This window comes from Gymnoscopelus braueri (genome assembly GCF_963280865.1).
Source record: "Gymnoscopelus braueri genome assembly, chromosome: 10".
NCBI classification, from domain to species: domain Eukaryota; kingdom Metazoa; phylum Chordata; class Actinopteri; order Myctophiformes; family Myctophidae; genus Gymnoscopelus; species Gymnoscopelus braueri.
This window is the reverse complement of record NC_137611.1, coordinates 20670259-20687660: the sequence shown is the minus strand read 5'-3', so window position 1 is coordinate 20687660 and position 17402 is coordinate 20670259. Positions and strand designations below refer to the sequence as shown.

At 40.8% G+C, this 17402-nt stretch overlaps 1 protein-coding gene across 3 annotated transcripts in view; it reads left to right on the top strand.

Moving 5' to 3' along the window:
- Window positions 1-15949, top strand: part of LOC308094463 (activated CDC42 kinase 1-like) — a 146036-nt gene extending 130087 nt beyond the window's left edge. For all 3 annotated transcript variants that reach the window (XM_080441128.1, XM_080441127.1, XM_080441126.1), the window contains 3 exons: window positions 3095-3190; window positions 5902-6032; window positions 11134-15949. In XM_080441128.1, the coding sequence (XP_080297254.1) occupies window positions 3095-3190; window positions 5902-6032; window positions 11134-11140 (234 nt within the window). In that variant the 3' untranslated portion in view covers window positions 11141-15949. The remainder of the gene's footprint in view (window positions 1-3094; window positions 3191-5901; window positions 6033-11133) is intronic.
- The last annotated feature ends 1453 nt before the right edge of the window (window positions 15950-17402 follow it).

Genomic DNA, 17402 nt, shown 5'->3' with positions numbered 1-17402 from the left:
AGACTTATGGTTTTTTTTTTTTTGGTTGCATAGTGTTCTGTCACTATGAACGTCAGATCTCACCAAAAATTAAAAAAAAAAGAAGCTATTAAAATATGTGATCTAACCTAAGGCCTATCCGCGCACCTTTTAAGCTGTGGCGGCTCAGGGGTGGAGTTATGAAATTTTTCTACTGTACCATTCATCCTAAGATGTCATAACGTCATAGAAAAGGTAAGAAAACTTTAGTCCAAAATTCCCCTTTAAGTATACACATTTTTACTTTACTGGAGTATTTTTAAATTTTCAGTACTTTTACTTCTATTCCACTACATCTTAGAGGCAAATGTTGTACTTTTTACTCCACTACAAGAGAAAACTTTAGTTACTAGTTACTTTGTAGATTTTGATTATTATTATTATTACAAAACCGCTTCAGACCTATATACTTTGGCAATTTGAAAATATCCGATCTACAAGCTCACAACGCGTCACAAAGCGATGCGTAGGTCTACTATTTTCAAAGGGTTTTTATACATTTTATACATTTGAAAACTTGTGAAATGGGACCATCTCCATAATGAATACTTTTACTTTTGGTACTTTAAGTACATTTTGATGCCAATACTTTTGCACTTTCACTCGCGTACATTTTTAATACAGAACTTGTACTTGTTGCAGACTATTTCTACAATAGGAAATTGATACTTTCACTTAAGTAAATAGTGCAGGTACTTCTTCCACACACTGTTCATTTGTCCTTTGCTGCCCCCTTGTCTGTTATATAAGGCCTACAGTTGCTGGTGTTCAACAGATGGGGGCAACAGATCGCCATGTTTGAGTAGCTGGTTGCCTACGTGAGGCCATAACATCTTACATTACATAGGAGGAAACAAACACACACACACACACACACACACACACACACACACACACACACACTCTCTCACGCACAGCACACAGCATTTTTTAAGTTGCACATATCTCCGCTTTATATGATGTAAAATCACCACTTCCACAGCCAATTAGGTCAGTATTACACAGCCAAATTATTTTACCACCACTGACAAAAAAAAAATATATTTTTAAATCTGAAAGCGTACTTATTTAGGCCACAGAATCAGACAAATGGTCCGTGTGGAAAGACAGCACATCTCATTAGAATCCATGCATGCACTCCAACAGCACTTAGGAGCATTTGGGTCCTGCATACTGTAGCAGTGGACGGAACAGATGGCTCAAGCAGACTGTCATAAAACACCTGAGCAGAGCAACGTATGCTCTGTGTGACACACACACACACACACACACACACACACACACACACACACACACACACACACACACACACACACACACACACACACACACACACGTTGGGCCTGTCCTCACATAAACCTTACATTTTACAACCTCCATTAAAGGACGACTTCACCCATCTTCACATGGTCCCCACTAATTATAATGGCACCATTTTTGTCTTCTCACTCTGTCTTAGAGGAGGGCTGTGAACCCTTCAGAAACCTGCCTACCAGTGACATCATCGATGGGGAATACAAGCTAACAGAAACTACAGGCTTTCTCTTCCTGGAAAGTTAGCATGCTATAATGGAAGCAATTATTCTCGCCTTAATATAAATCTAAATGAAATAGTTGAAATCTTGTTTGAAAAAATAACCCCAAAAACGTTCTAACGATGATGTCACTGGTAGGCGTGTTTCTGAAGTGTCCACAGCCCTCCTATGAGACACAGAGTGAGTAGAAAAAAATTGCACCATTATATCATGAGCAGTAGTGAGGACCAATTGTATGAAGATAGGTTGAAAATGGGTGAAGTCGTCCTTTAATGGTGCTTGTAAAATGTAAGGTTTATGTGAGGACAGAGGTCACACAGAGCCTACGTTGCTCTGCTCAGGTGTTTTATGACTGTCTGCTTGAGATATGGAGATATGTGTATTATGGGTCTCATTGGCGTCATTGTCCATAATTACCGCCATTTGAGCAAGAAAGAAAGAAAGATTGTGAGTACACACTGTACAGCTGAAGTGATTTAAAATCATGGAAACTATCTGTTACAATTAACCAGTAGACAGCACCACGGTAACCACATTACAGCACATTACAGCCATTACCACTGCGCTCGGATGGCGCAGTGGTAAAGTCCCTGCCCACCACCACGAAGGTTGAGGGTTCGAATCCACCGTGGTGCATCCGGCTTTGTTCGGGGGAGGGAAGTTGGGCGGAGAGGGTGAATATATTGGTCATTGCTTGTACTCCTATGGGCTGGAGTGTCAGCGGGGAGCGTTGGGCGGGAGGAAGCGGCGAACACTCGACGCCAGCGTCCTCGCTTTTCCCACATTCACACACCAACGGTGGCAAGCTAGCGCCGACCGACTCATTGGAGGAAATGTAGGGTTTAGTGTCTTGCCCAAGGACCAGTGGTGGAAAGTAACTAAGTACATTTACTTAAGTACTGTACTTAAGTAAAATTGAGGTATTTGTACTTTACTTGAGTATTTCCAATTGTCTATACTTTTACTTCTACTCAACTACATCTCAGAGGCAAATATTGTACTTTTACTCCACTACATTTATTTGAAAACTTTAGTTACTAGTTACTTTTCAGATATAAATTATGATATTACGAAACATATATTAACCACTTTAGCCCTATTTTGTACCTAGGCTATTTGAAAATAGCCGATCTACAAGCTCACAACGCGTCGCTTTGCGACGCGTTGTGAGCTTGTAGATCGGCTATTTTCAAAAAGAATTGTACTTTTACTTTTGGTACTTTAAGTACATTTTGATACCAATACTTCTGTACTTTTACTCAAGTAAATTTAGAATTCCGGACTTTTACTTGTAACAGAGTACTTCTACAGTGCAGTATTGATACTTTTAATTAAGTAAAACATTTGAGTACTTTTTCCACCACTGCCAAGGACACTTCGACATGTGGACAGGAGGAGCCTGGAGTGTTCGGAACTGCCGACCCATGGATCATTGGACGACCTGTTCAACCTCCTGAGCCACAGCCGATGAAGACGATCCAGGCTTCGTCAGTGTGAACTTCAAGCACGCATTGACCACTCTGGGCGTGTCTTTTTTTTAGGTGCAGGAAGCGGTCCACGGTGTGACAATCGAGGAGTGCCAGGCCGCCCTCCAGAACCACAACTGGAGCATCCAGAAAGCTGTGCATTACCTCAAGGTACTGAAGCCAGATTATATGTGCCACACTCAGACACTGCCACAACGTCAAAATGTTCCAGTGCCTGTTCTCTATAATGTATAGTGAAACCAGCGCTTCAAAGCACCTCGCAAGATAAACTAATTACATGCATAGCCCAAACAAATAAATAAATATACAAAAATGCCAGACAGGAAATTAAACGCTGGCTACAAAAAAAAAATGAAATGGCCAAATAAAGCAACAATAATTACATCAACAAAACCTAGAAAATCGAGGGGCTCCCCAGCTGAAGTAGTTAATGTAGCATCAGAATTATTTTAACCACTGTATCCCTTTAGTTGGCTATTAAAAAAATAGCAGATCTACAAGATCGCAGCGTGTCACTTTGTGCCGTGCTGCAAACTTTTGAAAAATATCGAAAAAGTTTGGAAACTTTTGAATAATTACGATTTTTCTTTTCTTTTTAACATAAATCTCCTCTTCTGGGGGTCCCTGGCACAAAACATTTTCAGATGGAGGGGTCCGCGGCCAAATACACATCAAATTTGGGGGTCCTTGGCACGAAAAAGATTGAGAAACTACTGGTTTGAAGCTGGTTGGATGTGACACGCGACTCGTGTACATTCTGTGGCAAAACAGCAGACCGATCAATCTCTGGTAGATATAAGTCGCTGTTCCCTGTCGGGGGGGAAAACCTCGTAAGCCTCCAAAACCGTTACCTTTCAGGAAATGGAAATGTTCCAGCGACTCCAGTGTGGTTATTACTTATTCACGAGCTCTTGTGAATACTTTTCATTCAATAAATATTTATTATATAAATATAACGTTAAATATTTATCAAACCCACAGACAGACTTAACCACTTCCATCCAGGCGTCCCTATATTTTGGGCTTTGTTATTATACTGTAGTGTAGGCAAAGATTGTCCACCTAAAAAAATCTGAAATAGTGAAAATAATGATCTAGTGCAGTGGTTCTCAACCAGTGGTCCTTGGGGGAGTACCAGGGGGTCCCCAGCGGAATTAGTTAACATAGCGTCACAATCATTTTAACCACTTAGCTTTGGCTATTCAAAAATAGCAGATATACAAGCTCATAGCGCGGCACTCTGAAAAATCTTGAAAATATGTGCATATCTTTGAATATGCATAAATTTTTGAAGCAAACATTTTAACTCAAATCTTTGCCTCTGGGACTCCCTGGCACAAATCATATGCAGATGGGGGTCCGCGGCCAAATGTATATCAATTTAGGGGTCCTTGGCATGAAAAAGGTTGGAAAACCACTGATCTACTGTACAAGCTCAGAACGTGTCGGGTCGCTATGCGTGAGCTTGTAGATCGGCTATTTTCACCACTTTTGCGCGCCACCGTCACTATGATAGTGGCATATATAAAGTATAAAAAATATAAAGTATAAAATAGCCCATTAACCCATTGAGATCGGGAACGTATCTGTGTCATTTTTAGATTTGAGCTAAAAAGCATTATTTTACACCTTGGCTATTCAAAAATAGCAGATCTACAAGCTCGTAGCGCGGCACCGAGTGCCGCGCTACGAGCTTGTAGATCTGCTATTTTTGAATAATTGTGAAAATCTTTGAATATATTCTTTATAAAGCAAACATTTTTAACTCCAATCTTTACTTCTGGGGGTCCCTGGAACAAAGTATTTTGAGATGGGGGTGGGGTGGGGGGTCCGCGGCCCAGATGAAATATGGAGATACAAGGTTTCTGCCCCCTAGCAACGATAGAACAGGTGCAATCATTATAGCAACCACGTTACCCCCACGCTAATAAAGAAGTAACACCGCTGAATGCAATAAAACACATTTGCAGTGCATACCGTACTTAAGGCAGACTGTAATAAACAGTGTTGTAGTTTATCTTTGCATTACATCAAAGTAAAGACCTTTTATAGGAGCATATGGTAATGATGCGCCGCCTTAACATGGAGCTTCTAATGTTTAATGTTTACACCACTGCAGGCTCACACATCTGTCGGTGATTTGCAGCAGTGGTTCTCAAAGTTGGGGTCTGGGGGGGGACCCCCAGGGGGTCCTTGAGGGGGGTCCCCAGCTAAATTAGTTTAACCACTTTTAAAGGAGTAGTTCACCCAAAAAACATTACTTATTTTCTATCAACTACAAACCCCATGAAGCCTTGAACTCATGGAGATTTCTTTAGTTTTTGTCGCATTCCTGAGCCAATACCTTGATGACCGGCCGAGTCTTGAGTCTTCAAGGCAACAATTCAAGGAAAATAAGAAATTTTTCGGTGAACTACTCCTTTAACCCTACGTATATACACCGGCCGTTTGAAAATTGCCGATCTACAAGCTCACGAAATCTTGACCCGCACGCACACACACACACACACACACACACACACACACACACACACTTGTTTGTCTAACAGAACTACAAAATGCTTACGCACGCAGTCGTTGCAAAGTTAGCTGAGGTTATTTGCATCTGGCGGTGTGTCGCGCCAAAACAAATCCCAGCGAAACGAACGCGCTGCTCCGTGCAAATCCGCCCCCCCCCCCCCTTTGTAATGTGCATTGTACTCGCTCCTCCTAAACTTTGTATTTCTTTTGTCTCTCTGCCCGACCTACCCACCCCCCCCCCCTCTGTCTATCCCTGCGTGACGCCCCGGCCCAAATCCAATCTCCCTTTCGTCTACCCTGCCCCCCCCCCCCTCCTCTCTCCTTTCCTCCCTCTTTCCCAGGTGGAACAGTTGTTCTGCCTCGGTCTGAAGAGCAGGGCGGAGTGTCTGAAGCTGCTAGAGATGTGTGAGTGGAACTTGGAGGTGGCGTGTACGCAGCTGCTGGATAACTACGGTTCCACTGCTAGGCAGAGGTATTACTGTTTTTATTTTGGGTGTTTTTTTGTCTTTTCTCTCCGGTGTTCTCTAAACCAGGTGTCTTCAACGTTTTTTTTTTCCCAGCCCAAGGACTCCCTATCTGAGAGAGAGATGAAGCAGGGACCGTCCCCCAATATTGCATAAAATTGTGTTGCAGATTAAGCCTTTTCATAGATTTCATAAACTTATTTGACGGCACTATCACCAGTGTATGTTAATGTTTCAGACATTTAACCACTTAAACCGTAAATACTTGACCTTTCACTCTGTACTTTCACCTCTTTGCCGAGCTCTGTGAGCTTGTAGTTCTCCTCAGAATAGGGATCAATGGTTAATGTAAAAAAAAATTAATAATCCTATCACACAAAGATTTGGTGGACCCCTTAGTAACTCTGAGGACCCCCTAGGGGTCCCGGACACCCTGTTGAAGACCCCTGCGCTAAACGTGTGAATCCCAACCTGCGGGCTGCGAGGGTATTGCAAGTGTGGGCCCCCAAATACACTACGATTTGAATGATAATCACAATATAAAAAGATTTTTTTAAATGACGTATTTTTCTTTAAAATAAATAATAGAAGTCTGCACTGTAACTTTACAAGAAGCTCCCAGTCTAGGCTTTATTTGTAGATTAACGTTTCGCCTGGGAGCTTCTCGTAAAGTTACAGTGTGCGGACTTCTATTATTTCTTATATTGATCCACTGTTGGTCCTGCACCTTGCCGTCCAGCGGATGTGCCAGTTTTATTTTGTTCTATAGTATTTTCCTTTAAAATCTTGAAAATGTTGTTTTCCTTGTGACAAATAGGAACTTAAAGTATACTACGTTGGTTCCATCAATCCAAGCCATAACGCTATCGATGAATTGATCATTAAAATAAGCATACTCTGTTGTGACGAAAAGAGAGCTGAACCAGAAGGCAAAGCTCCCGATGTACAGAGCCGTCTTCCTTCCTTCCTACTCTCAGCTACTGTATGGTCATTAAGTGTGGGTCATGGCCAAAATAATAAGATTGCCGGTGTTTGATTGATTGATTGATTGAATACTTTATTAGACAAAAATGTAAACAGCACAAGCTACAGCCAGACATTTGAGCTAAAAGGAGTGTGCAAATGGAACCAAGTGGACCTGTAAGGGCCCATTTGTACCACAAAAAAAAACAAATATGTGTTCACTCAGAGAGTTACAGACCCGTGAAGCTCTATTTGGTTCCTAACCATCAATCATTTAGCTGGGGACCCCCTGAAGGACCCCTAAGAATCACAATCAGCTTTATTCATTCACACATTCATTTTTATTCCCGTGGGCGCTCCATCATTTTGGCGTTTCGGTGAGAAGAGAGAGAGGATAGAGGTCCCTAGACCGCAGGTTGAGAACCACTGCTCTAACCCATTTATACCTGAGGCCCATTTAAAACATCTAAAATTTAGATTCTAAATCCTAACCTAAGTTTTCAGAAAATCTTCTATTTGTTATTCAATATTGTTTAGTTTTTTTCCCCTATATACATAGCAACATCTAAAACGACACAGATGCTTTCCGGTATTGACCCATTCAATCCGGGGACGCATATCTGTCATTTTTAGATTTGAGTTAAAAAAGCATTATTTTACACTTAGGCTATTCAAAAATAGCAGATCTACAAGCTCAATACGAGCTTTGCTATTTTTGAAAAATCTTGACAATCTGAGCAAATCTTTGAATATATATATACGTATGTTTATAACTCCAATCTCAATTTTGAGATGGGGGTCCGTGGCCAAATACATATCATTTTGGAGGTCCTTGACATGAAAAAGTTTGAGAACCACGAAACCAACATACGTTTTTTTCAGAGAACTGTTTAAAAAAACAGGATTTAGAAGACATTATTAGGGGTGTGCCGATACACTAATTTCACCAAACGATACGATACGATATTTGGCTCACGATTTCGATACGATACGCACTTTTTTATTATGAAAATATATGGGGGAGAAAAAAGCAAACAAATAATTCTGTTTTTGCATTATTCAGACGCAAACTTGTAGCTTTTCAACTACAATAGCCGTTTTGAATCCAAATAGGGCAATAGTGTGACACCTGACCCGAAAAAAAACAAAATGTTGTCACCCTTTTCACCTCAGGGCTGTTTGCATGCCTGATTATTATTATTGTAAAAAAAATATATATATATTTTTTTTTCCCCAAAACGATACATATCGTCACGAAAACGTATCGCGATATATCGCGGGACGATATATCGGCACACCCCTAGAAGACATGTGTAGAATCGGTCTCAGGTCTTAATGGGTTAAATGTATAACAACGTATAGGCTTTCCCGGTCTTAATGGGCTAAACTATGAGTTATATCGATCTCCACACTAAAGCCCAGTGTCTTGAACAGTGAGACTTTCCTTTTTTTTAACCACCTTTTTAATGGCAAGCAATAAGCATCCATCTACCCACGACAGCTTTAGTTCCAACCGCTGCACCAACAGATACAATGGCTTAAACCTGACTCGCTGTATCTTACAGTGTACACACAGTACCAGTGGTGGTAAAAGTACTCACATTTTTTACTTACAAAAGTATCAATACTGCAATGTAGAAATACTCTGTTAAAAGTAAAAGTCCAGAATTCAACTTTTACTTGAGTAAAAGTATTGGCATCAAAATGTACTTGAATGTACTCATTATGCAGAATGCCCCATTTGACAGGTTTCAAATGTATAAAAATCTATTGAAAATAGCAGATCTACCAGCTCACTGAGCTTGTGGAGCTTGTGGAGCTTGTAGATCAGCTATTTTCAAATGCATTTTCAAATAAAAAGGGCTGAAGTGGTTAAAGCATTTAAAAAAAATAAGTAACTAGTAACTAAAGTTTACTAATAATTGTAGTGGAGTAAAAAGTACAATGTTTGCCTCTGAGATGTAGTGAAGTAAAAGTAAAAGTACCTCAAACCTGTACTTAAGTAAATGTACTTGGTTACTTTCCACCACTGCAAAGTACAAGGCACACATAACAGGAGCACCTGATGCGTCTGCTGTGTATCTGAAATGTTCTCCTATAATGATCTGCCCTCCAGACACTGACCTGTGGTAAATATTTCCTTACACGTCGTTTGAAGGAATCGAAACGACCAGTTTACCAGACAAACCGTCCCAGGATGTTTAATTATTTTGCCCTTTTCCATTGCAGATGAGCTTCGGGCGCTGCTCTTTAACTGCTGCTAATTGCTACCCTCTCCAATATAGAACATTATAACCCATTCAAACTGGGAAAAGCATCTGTGTCATTTTAGATTAAATAAAAAAATAGCAGATATACAAGCTCACAGTGTGGCACGCACCTCGTGCCGCGCTGCAAGCTTGTATATCTAGTTATTTTTTGAATATTTTAGACCTGAAAATATTTTTGAAAGAATATATATATATTTTGTTCCAGGGACCCCCCAGAAGCAAAGATTTGAGTAACAAATGTTGGCTTAAACATTTTCAAGATTTAAAAAAAATAGCAGATCTACAAGCTCATAGCGCGGCACCGAGTGCCGCGCTATGAGCTTGTATATCTGCTATTTTTGATCAGCCAAAATAATCTAAAAATGACACACGGATGCTTTCCCGGTCTTAATGGGTTAAAGTGTGAGAACTACTGATTTAGAAGGCGTTTGTAGAATGGGCCTCAGGTCTCAATGTGATAAACGAGCTGAAAAAGTACGCCTCAGCTGTTTATGTCTATGCCAGGGTGGGTTTCCAACCTTTTTCTGGATCTGCGTCGTTGGCCCACCCAGCCGACCACTGGGTGGGCCGCGTGCATTTTCAGAGTATGTTTATTGTGATGATCAATCAAATAGACTGTGTTCCGGCTTGGTAGCGATGGAAATTACGTAGTTCCTATATATCAGTATCAAGCTCACAATGTGTCGCAATGCGACGTGTTGTGAGCTTATAGATCTGTTACTTTCAAAGGTATTCTCACACATTTGAAAAAATTGTGAAATGGAATATTCTGCATAATTAGTACTTTTACTTTTGGTACTTTAAGTATACTTTGATGCCAATACTTTTGTACTTTTACTAAAAGCAAAACATTTCAGTACTTTTTCCACCACTGCTCAGATCCAACCAATTTCCTAATCCTAACTCTTTCCAGCAGCAGTTTCGTGAAAGTATCAATTAAATAATAAAACAATTTGGATGAACTAATGAGCTAAAGAATATTTATATCAGAGAATAAAGTAAAATTGGGCTAAGCATCGATACACATGCACTAAGGCAGTTATAACAAATTATCAACGCCGTCGGGCAGAAACCTCGTAACTCTATATTTCAGCTTTTTAAAGTTTTACGTAAATTAATGCCCTATTACACAAGTAAGACACGCGAACGCTGGAAGCGAACGCAGCTCAAAAATATTGTGTATTTACGGACTTGTAATCCGTGTTATTTCACCGTGATGGGGAGAGAACATTGTGTGTGTGTGTGTGTGTGTGTGTGTGTGTGTGTGTGTGTGTGTGTGTGTGTGTGTGTGTGTGTGTGTGTGTGTGTGTGTGTGTGTGTGTGTGTGTGTGTGTGTGTGTGTGTGTGTGTGTGTGTGTGTGTGTGTGTGTGTGTGTGTGTGTTGCAGGCTGTTGTGCATTGTAATGAGAGCATTGTCTAAATTCCTGCACTCTGGCGCACTCGGGTGGCTGCTTACAGGCAGTGCACGCATGTGAGTCACATGGGGGTGTGAGCCAATGAGAGCATGAACACAGACAGACAGACAGACAGACAGACACACAACCTGAGCAGGGTTACATAGTAAGCTCCACTTGGTCGGAGGCGCGGCGAAGCCGCGCCTCCGACCAAGTGGAGCGTTCGCAATCATACAAGAGTGTCGCAAAATTAGTGAAAATAGCAGATCTACAAGCTCACGGTGCGAGACGTTTTGAGCTTGTAGATTGGCTATTTTCACTACTTTAAATCGTGTTTTCCACCCGACGGCAACGTTCTATTTAAAAGAATGACTCCTAGAGTTGAAATTCTGAATGTATTTTCTGTCACTACTGTATACTGGGTGCCATACTTTGTTTAGCATCACATCTAATTTGAATCTGTCTTATTTTTCTCTTCGCAGGCGATAATGAACATCTGTACTAGCAACGGCTGTTTTCTCAACTAAACTATCCTCATCGATCGGTCATGGTAAACGGATGGATGGAGTCTGCTCCCATCCCTCCCTCTTTTTTTTTTTACTTGTCAGACACACACGGTCCTCCTGTCAGCAGACATGGGACATCAGTGTGGAAGATTGAAGCATGTTTATATGGAACCGGCAGGCACACAATTCATGGTGATTGGTCTAGAGATTCTCGTCAGCCGCATGCCACAAGGACACATCTTCTGTTTTTCGGTCTCGGCAGGGAAGCTATGGGTTACTGTAGAACTATGAACCACCTCTGACGTGGTGTCGCTATTGTTTGGTCAGCTATATGTCATTCTAGGCAAAGTTTTTCTTAAAAAAATAAATTAATATATATATATATATATATATATAAAACATCTAAATTCAAAATGTTTCTAAAACGTAAAAAAAAAGCCCATCTAAAAGCTCACAACGTGTCACGATGCAATGCATTATGAGCTTGTAGATGGGCTGTTTTCACTCTTTTTGTAAGTATAATAAGGCTTAAGTGGTTGAAAAGTTTAGGAAGTTAAAGATACTCTAGGAACTCTGTTGTTTTTCCCCCCAAAAAAACATGTACCTTTATGGCAAGCTTCTGCATTCAGGGTCATTTGGTCATCTAGTGCTGACCTTATTTCTTACCGCTTTGGTTGAGGGCACTTTTATACCCCCAACAGATGCCCACAGATTAATTGTGCTATAACGATGGCACCTGTTCCGTTCACTGGCATCCCGCTCACTGGAATTATCACTGCCGCAGTTAACACTGTTGACCAACTAAGGAGCATCGTTTTCCTTTTATGTTGTTGACGACATTGAAGAATGAGGTGTCACTTAACCACTTTCAAACTGGCTTCCCTATTTTAGGGAAATGTCATTTATAGGCAATATGTTTTCAAAAAATTGCGAAATAGATCCACAAGGCAAGCATGTACGAAAACCTTTAAAAAAGTGAACAAAGTACAAGAGTATAAAATATGGCTTAAATGGTTAAATCCCTATTTTCCTCATTATGAGTAAAGCCTGACGTTGAGTTGAAAAGCACAAGATAGTAGCACTTTGTTCAGTTTCTCCACTAAGTGTCAGAAAGTAGCAGCTCTTACAAGGTCAATCACATGATGGAAGTTGTTTGACTGAAAAGTTCAATTAATACAGTATTTCTACTTTAAAAAAACGACTCTAAAAAGAAACAACATTGGAACATTCGTACCTCGAGAGGATGTTAAGAAAGGTCAACCTTCAGCACTGGCAGCTCTGGGGAGCTCTACACGGAAAAATCCTCAGTGTTAATTTATCCATTTGTTACTCCGAGAGAGGCCATTTGGCTACATTTGTGCACTCTCAGAGTTAAGTTAACGCTCAGGATTTTAACTGTGTACCACCACTTTTGTGTCAAAATAAACTCAACCCGCTCACTATAGGAATTTAAACTTTAAGGAAAGCGCTGCGAGGTAAACAAACGGCGCGGACAGAGCACAGAGCGTAACCATCACACCTAAAGTTTGGAAGATGTCGGGGGAAGAGGAATCCATGGATTCGTTTTCCAGCCACAAATCTAGAATGAGGTTCTATTATCTGATCTTATATCCAAGGCACTTAAACCCTATAGGGTTGACGGGAGTGCCTCACGGCTCTAGTGTCTTTTCTGTTTTCTGTTATTGTGAGGAAAGCTTTTGGCTGAAAATAGCCGATCGACAAGCTTACAACTCGCCGGGACACTCTGTGCTGCGCTATGAGCTTGTATATCTGCTATTTTTGAATAGCCAAAGGAATCTAAAAATGACACACAGATGCTTTCCCCGGTCTTAATGGGTTAAGCAAATGTTAGAAAACTCATTATTGGATTGTATCGTATCAAATCGCATCAAAGCGTTTTGTATTTGAATCGAATCGTTCTGTATTAAAATGCATCGGCCCTGAATCATGTCATAGCCAATGCTTCTAGATAACGTATCGGGAGAGATGCACACCACTAGTACTGACGTAGTAATATGAGAATAAATATAGAAAATGGAGGCATGGATACCGTTGATGCCAGTGCTACCAGTAGTTCCCCAGGACAGCTAATATTGGAGCTTGATGATTTCTGAAAAAAAGAAAATCTGAAAATATTCTACCAAAGTAAAACTTTGCTTTAAAAAAATGGCAGCTCTACAAACTTTGGAGCTTGTAGATGGACTATTTTCACAATTGTTTAAAGTATAAAATAAGGCTTAAGTGGTTAAGTTTAAAATTTGAGATGACCCCACAGTCAAAGTTCTCACGTTTCTTTTTTTTTTATTATATATATCTGGTTAATGTTTGACACTTTGTTTTGGGGAGTTTGCTAAGAAATGTTGGTTCGTATCCTTATTACTGCTCAACCTATGGCCTCTAAACTACTGTAGGGTTCAAAGGTCATTGTCCCAATGTTGACCTGGATCAAATGGAGAAATTAAAAGAGAGGGATGCAGCTTGTCCAAGTTTTAAGTTGTCTTTTAAGTTCTAAACTCTAGAAGACTTATTTGATTTATAAATATATCCCAGAATACAGAACGGAGAATTGTTATGCACAGAGTCTAAAGTATAAAGATATTATGTATAAAGAGATGTTTTGAGTTTATACTGTACATTTGCGGCAAATAATGTAATGCACAAAATATTGTTTTTATTTTATCATTTTCTCCTTATGTCTCTTTTATTTTTTAATATATTTTATTTTAGAACTTTTTTTGAGCCAACGAGGAAGAAAGAAAAAATACTGTTCTTGTTGTCTATTAAATTATTTTAACGTGGTCCCCTTGAATTGAGAACTACGTGTGAACGTAAAACAGTATGAACAATAATGGGCAGAGAAAAGAAAAAGTCCTCTTGTTTGTCAGCGGAAACTTCCCATGTCCCCGATGAACTCTCAACTTGTTCCTTCCGTCTAAGCACTTTGCCCACACGACATCAGCTGAAAACGCTCCTGCCGACTTTGTATTTTTGTGCATGTGGTTTCGACTACGCTGGCAGCGGTGTCAAGACGTGTACACGGACTCCTCCATAATACTTAGAATCCACTTAAAAATCACAAGGGTGAACTTTTGGTCAGCAGCTTTTCGGAGGCAATAAATTACAGAGGGGGATGAGGCGTCAGCCTTGGGTGTATTTTCCATCATATTCTGTCAGTGTGCCCATCAGTAGTGAACACTTGTCCGGTCAGTGCATATAGGTTTTAACCCATTAAGACCGATTCCAAAAATGTCTTCTAAATCCTAAACAGTTTATGTTGCTATATCAGTGGTGCTCAAAGTTTTTCATGTCAAGGACCCCCAAGATTATATCTACTTGGCCGCAGACCCCCATCTCAAAACATGTTGTTCCAGGGACCCCCAGAAGCAAAGATTTGAGTATTATTTTTATTTATTTTCAAAAATCTAGATTTAGATTTAGACTTTCAAGATTTAAAAAAAAAAGTCAAAAAATAACAGATGTACAAGCTTGCAGCGTGGCAAAAAGTGACGCGCTGTGAGCTTATAGATCTGCTATTTTTTATGCAACATATAAATGGATTAAGTGGTTAAACATTATTGTGATGTTTCATTAACTACGTTTGCTGGGGACCCCCTGGAACCCCCCCCCATGGACCCCACTTTGAGAACCATTGGATTAGAATACGCCCAGAGTGTTTCTGATCGGCTACTTGCTGTCCCACATGCAGACGCTTTGGCTGCGTTCCAAACCAAGCCGTCTCCTCCATCTGTTCGCGAGGACCTGTCGCCCTGAACCGCATGTGAGGTCGGAGAAATGGTCCGAAACCTCGCATGTTTCTATAAGCACCTACAACGTGGAATCTGTGCCAAGTAACCCAGGTGTCTGGCGTTCATGAAGGATTAGGCCAGAGCCATCGAGAGGAGGTCCCCAAAGTTGTGTTTGAACACAGAAAAAATGCACCCTCTTAAAACCGTTTTTTCCCCCCTTTCCTTTCCTTTCCTATCCTGATTGTACACAGTGTGTACAATCTGTAAACCAGTCAATGCCATCCAGTAGTGAATGCAGTGCGTCTGTCGCTGTATCGCCATGTAATACGGTACCCCGATGCACAGGGAAAAAACGACGTCCACTTTACGTGTTGTTGAGTTAAACAGTGTTTCTGTGGTGCCGTCTGCCTCTGTGGTGTATTGTGGAGCTGTACCGTGTGCACTGATCCATGGTCCCCTTTTCATTTACCGGTAGTCCCACTATAAGCCAGATGTGTTTGCGCTCACCAGAAATAGACTATTTACAAGTTCACCACACGCCGACGCAACTATTTTAGGTGCACGACACTGCACGCAATAAAGTCTATCAAGCCCTATAGGATCTGATCAGGGGACGTGGCTTATGTTGGGAAAAGCTGATGCTTTAGTGACAGTGCTTAATGGACGCTGCCTCCCCAGTCTGGCCATGTGATTTTGTTCTTGTTTGTTTTCATACCACGCTGCTGTAGACGTACTAGAAGGACGGAAGTGAACCTTGTGTTGTTTTAAGGATCAATCCAAACCCACGTTCTCCTATTCTGGTGTCGGAAAATCTGATGAAAAGAAAGAACAAAAATAAAATGTTTTTTTGTTTTGTGAGTTCTGTTTTGTCCCTAACTGTCCATGTTGTTTACGGTCGATTGTTCCATTGTCCGATCTCGAAGTTCGCCTCTTCTCATTTGAAGTATCTCCTTGTTGTTTGTTTTAATGCCTGTTGTACAGTTGGTTTTCGTTGTATTTTCTCCTCCTTCCCGGGTTGATGGAACTATGTGCAAGAGAAGTTCATGCTGCCGAATTTATAAATGTATTTTTTATTAAAGAATTTAACTATTTTTTACCTCTCTGTCACCATGGGTGGTTCTCTTCTTCATCACCTTTTGATTACATTACATTACAGTCATTTAGCCAGCTTTTACCCAAAGCGACTTACAGTAAGTGCATTCAACATACAGAAAACTACTAATCACCAGTCTTAAGTGCATTCTCTTCTAAAACAAGCAACTAAGAGTATACCTAGCGCTAAGGTAAAAGTGCCATATATCAGCTACTTTCTTAAACGGATGAGACAAATAGGAAAATCAAATGAGCAAGAGCTAAAACAGAAATAAGTATCAAATAAACAAGATCCAATAAAACAAGAGCTCGTACAAAGCTCTTTGATGGCTGATTACTGGGTGACTAAATAATCTCCACGGTTTATGTTTGATGAGAACTGGAATCACCACTCGTACAATTAGCCCAAGCGCTGGACTTGTTTCTACTGTAATTACACTAGTTAATGCGCAACAAAATTCGCACAGGGGCTCACTTTACCAGGGGTTCGCGGCCGGCGGCTCACGTTACTGCAGTTGTTTAGACATAGTTTTACTGCGGTTAACTTTAGGAATAAGGTTATGTTTAGGCATAGTTTTACTGAGGTTACGTTTAGGAATATCTGGTGGCGACCGTTCCGAGGTCGCCGGATTTGACCCGGGGCGAGCGTGTTTTAGGGCCAGCATTCTTGTATTCCTTGTCATGACCTCTCCATTAATATGAAAGGCAAAGCAACGTAAAAGACTGGTCTACTGTATGCGCATGTGGGTCTTTTTGAGATACTCGGAGGTCATGCGATTCTTTCCCCATTATTTCTGGTGTCCTTGCTGCTGTTCCTGGCTTTAAAAGATGCATTCATGCCTCCAAACTCACTTCCCACCAGCCTTTATTACAGCCTTGGCGCGCGCGCGTGTGTGTGTGTGTGTGTGTGTGTGTGTGTGTGTGCGTGTGTGTGTGTGTGTGTGTGTGTGTGTGTGTGCGTGTGTGTGTGTGATACTATATTTGTGAGGGCCAAATGTCCCCACACATATAGAAGAATTAGAGAAATATGCATTGTGAGGGCCTTTTTCCTGATCCTCACAAGGGAAATATTTGTTTTTATGGTTAAAATATATTCTTAGATGCTTGTATTGTAATTAGGAAAAGATTATATGCCTGATTTATACTTTGTTGAATCCAGTGCAGCTGTACCAGTCATCACTGCAGTGGCTCAGGGGTAGAGTGGCCGGTATAGGGAGGCCGGAAGGCAGTTCGATCCCGGGCTCCCCCAGAGTCGGTGTCGAAAGTGTCCTTGAGCAAGACGCTGAACCCCTAATTGCTCCCAATGAGCAGGTTGGTGCTATGTAAAGCGCTTTGGATAAAAGCGCTATATAAATGCACCATTTATCACAACAAGTTAACCCGTCGTGAGCTTGTAGCTCTGTTATT